Consider the following 6,876-nt stretch of genomic DNA (forward strand, 5'->3'; position numbering starts at 1 on the left):
AAAAAAAAAAAAAAAAAATTTGCAGATTGTCATGGAGATTGAGTAGATTCGTCTTAATTAATATTATTATATATATAGACATCCGTCCGTTATGGCATATGACCAAACCTATAAAATCCGTAGCTTTAAAAGATCCGAATTCCATATTTTTTTAGATAAAAGAATATATAAAATTTGCTGTCAATTTCGTATATTCTTAGGATTTTATTAAATGGTAGTCCTTTAAAGTAATTGTTTTTGAGGTAATCATGAATACAAGAAATTTAATTTTAATTTAATAAAAAAAATATTGTATAAACTTATTGCAATAAATTTATATCTTACTTACCTATAACTCCCAAGATCACGAAGGCACATATTTTGGTGTTCTCTAGCTAGCTACCACACTGTCGACATATCGCATTTCGACAAGAAGAGGATCACTACCGAGATTTTTGAGGATTCACTTGCAGACTCAGTCATACGGATAAAAAACAGGCCTACGTCGTAAGTATTATTCTACACTGAACAGATGAATAAAGAACCGATTTCACCTCAAGTGACTTGAGCCTCACCATTTCTAGTGATCAGCCAAAATTCGATGCAAATGGAAACACGTATCCGCGGGCTTCCACAGGTAATGTCATGCTTATTAATGATCGTTCAGGTAATTTGAAGCGATATGCTATATATGGAGAAGTCGTTAAATGGTGAAGACCCCCTGTCTCTCAACAAACTAAAGTTAATTTGAATCCATTTATAAATGAGAAATATACGAAGACTTTATTGATATATACAAATGTAGTTGTAGCAATACATTTTCAAAACTGAGAAATCATGCATCTTCTTAAAATCTAAAGACATAATAACAAAATAAATCCACTTCACAACAATTATTCATAATATTAAAAACGGAAGTTGATTATTTATAAAAGAAAACAAAAACAACCACAAATTAAAACATACGATCTATCTAATTTTGGGCATCAAAGTTAAGCGAGCTCTAGACGGAAAGCAAATGAGGAAATCAGTCCCATCTCTACCACCTTTCATGGGGTATAGTATTCGTTTATTTTTGCAGTGGTTTTGGTTCCTTGGCTTTGGATCTATCAAATTTTGGGAGGAGATTTGAGTTATTTTAAAAGGAAACGATCACTCGATCGAATATGAAGGAAAAACAAAAGGAAACGAGAGGCAGCATATAACTAACATAATCCAAAAAAAAAAAAACAAAAACAGTTAAAAAAATATTTTAAAAAAATTAATATGCGAATGACTTAGTCATAAAAATTCTGTATGAGCATCGTACAGTTCTTTTATATCGAAAGAGGATTAGTTTTTGATTTTGCAAGTATTATGGCCATGAATGGAGGGACAGCTTAACAAGTTTTCCTTAATGGTTTCTTTTTTTTTTTTGAGTTTCGACACAACCTTTTGCTCTCCAATTTAATTTCTCGGCCAAACAAATTGAATAAGGCTGATGAAAAGAAAGGGGAAGAAGTAACATTAAATAATTTTACTAACTTTTAATATACTTCCAGGCTTTCTACTATAAGATTTTGGATTCATATATAATTAATGAATAATTAGATTTGACTGAAGTTCGGTGTTTAGAATTAACGTAATCTATCAATATTAAATAATACATGTATATGCACGATATATATGAATATTTTCTCTCAAACTATTCTATAATTTTTAATAATCTTTTGGCCAAAATCCTCGCCATATTAATATATATTTGATAGAGGAAATAAATTTTGTGATTAGAATAGTGAGACATTCCTAACTAAACCCATGTGGACCAATACCAATATCAAGAAAGGATTTATAAGTTGAATTAAATGCATAAATGATTCAACTTAGCGCACGCTCTGTTGCATTCGCTTCTTTGTATCAGGGTTGGCAGGATGGAGGGGATCGAGCAGTTGAGTTTTGGAACTGGTATAATAGCAATAGTAGTAAATAAAATGGTTGGTTATCATATTTATGTATTACTACTATAATTTGGTGAAGATTCCAACTCCATAAATCTTTCCAACAAAAAATACTTTGCAACCAACCAGTGGTGGTGCATTGCTGATGACTCGTACTAATATCAAAGTCATAAATTTGAGACGGTGCATAGCCTATTTGGGTTGGCCCGCAGCCAGACAGGCCACTAAAACCATAACCAACTCCGTTAATTTTTCACCTTACCCGTTTTGATTGTTGGACCTGACCAGTTTTGACGGCTGTGAGACCATTTTCACCAAGTTTTTATTATTTTCATGCTGCAGAACCAGTATCTGCCAAGACATGTCAACCAGAACACTAGTACAAGGTAGAAACATCTATTAACGTATTAGATACAGCCAGATCAATATGGCATCATTCCGTTTCCATACACGACGTGCAGATATTCTTGATTGGATTATCGGGAGATTACGACACGCTAACCGAAGTATTGGAGACTAATTTAGATGACAGAATCATTACAAGGACTTCAGACATTCCCTGAATATTGTTTATTCGTTGAGAGCGGTGGCAATAAACAGAAAGTTAAAAACTTGAACCTTCACATATCTGGTATGCCTACAACAAAATGCACAAAGAAGGATTTTGCGGCTAACCACATTGTGGCAGTATAATTCAGTAGCACCCAAGCATCAAATTAGCATTCCAAACAAGATGCAAGAAATTCTCCTCTGAGTACCCCCTTACAATTGAAGTGGTACCTTTACAATCGCTAGTATATCCATAGTTCTTTCTCGCGATCAGAGCAACAACCCACTAATTGAAGAGAAAAGGTGATGAAATTCACTCAGAAGAAAATCTCCCACAACCAGAATAGACTGTAGGTCACTTGAATGAAGTTTAGCTTAGATTAACAGGCGTTACACCTCGTGGAAAAAACCAAATCAGTATCCACGACTATCTGATGAAAAAGAACAAATCAAATTGATTATGTGCTCATTCTGAAAATGTTTCATCACATCGGACTGGGTTGACATAACAGTAAGTCAAAGTCAAACTTCTGGAACCACAAGGAGCATCAGACATACAAATTTTTTAAAGTCCTCCCATAAACATTAGTCTCCAAAGGATGACACATGCTCGTTAAAACTTCATACCACATATAGCAACAGGGACAATAAAAGAAAATGAAAGAGACATTTCATCAGCAGTGCTGGACAAAGTTTATTACATGCTTGCTATGAATGACACCAAGATTTCAAGAACAGAGGTATATCATGTTCAGAACGTGTTTTACTATCAATCAAATGTCTGAACTTTTTCAATAAATCAGTAGCAATACGGATAAAAATATTAATTTCCAATGAACGTCAAATGAGCAACACCTTAGCCGCAGAGAATGGCGTTAATCAAATCTAAATCAAGTCTAACGACAATAAAAACAATCTGTTTTGAAAGATTGGGTAATACATAAGAGATACTAGTCAAGCTGTGGAAAAGCAAGGAACCTATTATGTTCAATCAGTTCCCACCACAGGCACCAACACTTTCGCGGACAATACATGCCAAGATCTCATCTTGATTTTCCCCACAAAGATGCTAATTGTTTCATGTTTATTTTATCTTTACCACCGGGTTCGTCTATGTATACTTTACCCAATTCATTGAAATACGGGGCAACAAATCTATCAGAAAAATGAGCATTTGAGATCGTGCAAAGCAGTCCAAGACTAGGCCAATTTTCTATGAGTTTCTTTGTTTCCAAAATCCTTAGAACTTGCAGCCGGGGCTTATACCTCTTCTCGATGCTGTACATGAGTGAAACAGGGTAATGAACGATACTTGACAGATCGTACTTCCCAGAGGCCAGAAGAACCTCTTTTACCATCTTCATCTTCTCCTTTGATATTGTAAACACCGGAGATGAGGTCCGAAACATTTTCAAAATATCAGTTTCAGAAAAACCCATATCCCGAAAAGCCTTCAACTTGAGCTCCCAATTCACATTGCTGAATGAACGCACAATCCTAACAGCATAAATAAAACTTTTAGAGCTCCTATTGACTCCCATTTCATCAACCTTATCAACACATTTCCTTAAAACTTCTGGTTTATGTAAAAGAAATCTAGGAAAAAAGTAGATATGATTAACAATCTGCTTCATGGGAATACCACAGCTCTCTAAGAACTTGACATTGGGCACCAGAGTCTTTTCCAAATCCATTATGAGGAACCACCCAGAAACCTTCAAAAGCTTCCCCACCTCTGCGTTGGACCCAAAAAGATTCTTTAGCACGTCTAGTGAAGGGAGGACTCTATTCTTTGCACTGCAACCCAAAATCCCTGGATCTTTTGAGATTATATTGGCAATTTCACTTTTTGAAAGGCCTAAATCCTGCAAAATCTTGATTTTAGGCTTGATAACTTTCTCGGTACTCGCCGAAAGCAAAAAAGGTCTATAGGTCAAAACTCTCTCCAATTGGGTTTTCGAAAATCCACTCTCTTTCAGGATTGAGATATTTGAATCAGCCTTTTCTGGGTTGTTTAGACGAGTTAAAATAGAGGCGATTCGTGACGCCGTTTCTTGAGAGAATTGGTGTCTTCGAATCAAGTAATCAGAAACGGAAAGACTGTTCGAGGGTTGCGCTTCCCATGAGGTAGAGAAGAAACGAAGGCGAGAAAAAGAATAGGAAACATGGCGCTGAGATGCAGATGCATAACTTCTCGAAAGCAAGTAAATACGACTTCTATATATCAGAGACATCATGAACAAATTGTGTTCAAATTAAAGAATTTGGAAAAGATGAAATCACTAGCCTTCAATCACACCAACTTAAAAGAAACAGCGATTTCAATCAGAATTGCGATTAGGGATCTTCAGCTCCGAGGTGAAAAGAAACCAAGACGGAAGACCTAGTGGGGCTCATCCGATTCTTTAACGGACCCACCCACCTTCGTCAACATTGTAGTATATACATTTGTTAAACTGAAGCTTCACCCGATGACACTTCAAGACATTTCAGATCGAAATTTTTTATCTTTAAATTTATATTTATGGAGAAATTATTTAACGAGGACGATTTTTTCCTTTAAATTTTTTGATACATTTTTTCAACTTAAATTTAGTTTATTTAATAATTTAAAAAATGTAACGGATGCAGGAATTCTAACCAGATTCGTTTCGAGTATTTTTATCGCAATCGGCTTTAAATCGACCACCCCGTTTTACTATGTTCTTCCAGAAAATATAGCGGAGAGCCTTTGGTATCCACCTTGTCCTCTTATTGAAACATCTTCGTACTCCGGCCAAGTAATTTTCCCTCTTACTCGCATTTGATTTGCATCCATAATCACACCTACATGTCATGTTTGTGTTACTTTTATGATGATGAACATACTCATACCCAAAAGTTTAATCTTTATGTTTCGAAGAATCCTTCAAATCTTGGCTGATCCAATATTTCTCACACTCTCTCTTTCACAGCTTCTATACTTCGGGAGCGAGGAACCCTTCACTTACCTTGATTGGAGTAAGTTATTGCACCCAATCGATAGATTCTTTGTCATGAAATTTCGAAAAAATCTCTTTGTTGTTCTGAATTTCCAAGTGCTGCTGCTTCCAGCAACCATAGAAGTCCCGTCTACTAACACTTGCCCTTCCAGAAAAGTGGGATGGGGAACTCTCTCGGTCCTGATTAAGTGCAATCAAACTATGTACGGTTTGCACATCGTCCATGCTTTCATACATGAATCAACCAGATTTTTCATATTCCCAGGTCCCATATGATGCACATTATAAAATACTTACAGGAGTCCGCAGCCAAACTTTCGAACGGTTCTTTAAGCCGATCTAGGACTGAGAAATGGACAGCTATCTGCAAGATTAATTACGTTGATCTTCTGTGACCTGTTGTTACTCTATATCATGTTGTAGAGTTCGAAGATGATAAATTAACCCTCGTTATCTTCTTCCTTCTTCAATTATTCTACTGCTAGTTTCTTTTGCTTTTTCTTGCTTGTAGTTGGTCGAACTATTTGATCATTGTGGTATGGATTATATGTTATAATCATTGCCCCGATATAAGATTCTTGGAGGAATATTATAACGTATAGGAGCGACAGAATGTGGAATACAAGAATTAGCAAATATTTCAAGGCTTATTCAAGCTAGACAAGATCATGAACAATATAATGACTATTCTGCTGTGCTTGAACTCAAAGTTGTTACGGATCTAAATTTCTCGGATTATCTATTTTATGTATAGATTCTCGAATAATTATTTTTTGAGTCATTGTGATGAATTTAATCATTCGTTCCAACATAGAAACATTTTAAATCTTTCACAGAAAATACCTCCTTGAATCCAAACACCACCTCAAATATTAATGAATTTATATGTTGATCATTCTTCGTCCAACAAGAAAACTGAAACATGAGCTGTGGTGAGATAAACTGGTCAAGTAATATGAGATTATATGGAGCCCAAATGTTATGAGCTATCCAACGGCCTATGCCGCATCAAGATTCTCCTGGACTCATCAAATTTCAAAAAAATTTGTTCTCACTTTAAACACACACCTAATGGCTAATTCTATGCTCCACCTCACATTCTTTCCCTTGTAAATTATACCGACCCTTTCCCTCCATTTCACCAACAATCTTCCTTCTCTCCCCTTCTCACATCCATGGAGGAGCGGGAGAGGTCTTTTACAGATGAAGAAAAGGGACCCCGCTACGATGGAAATGATACCATCCAAAGTCATGAAACCACAAAAGTTATCTCACATGCAAAAGAGGACCCTTTACCCGAATCCACCAGAAGTGGCTCGCCTACACAAGATGACGACCCTTTACCTGTATCATCTCAACCAGCAACGTACGTGGTTCAAGTTCCCAAAGATCTAATCTACCGTGTCCCTCCGCCCGAGCACGCCATAATG

General features: G+C 36.1%; 1 protein-coding gene across 1 annotated transcript; it reads right to left on the minus strand.

Annotated features, from left to right (window-relative positions):
- Nucleotides 1-3,266: 3,266 nt before the first annotated feature.
- LOC140974589 (uncharacterized) lies at nt 3,267-4,954 on the minus strand. The gene has a single exon (XM_073438152.1). The coding sequence runs from the start codon at nt 4,700-4,702 to the stop codon at nt 3,509-3,511; it is 1,194 nt and encodes a 397-aa protein (XP_073294253.1). The 5' UTR covers nt 4,703-4,954; the 3' UTR covers nt 3,267-3,508.
- Nucleotides 4,955-6,876: the final 1,922 nt, after the last annotated feature.

The sequence above is a fragment of the Primulina huaijiensis genome, chromosome 3 (genome assembly GCF_012295235.1).
Source record: "Primulina huaijiensis isolate GDHJ02 chromosome 3, ASM1229523v2, whole genome shotgun sequence".
NCBI classification, from domain to species: domain Eukaryota; kingdom Viridiplantae; phylum Streptophyta; class Magnoliopsida; order Lamiales; family Gesneriaceae; genus Primulina; species Primulina huaijiensis.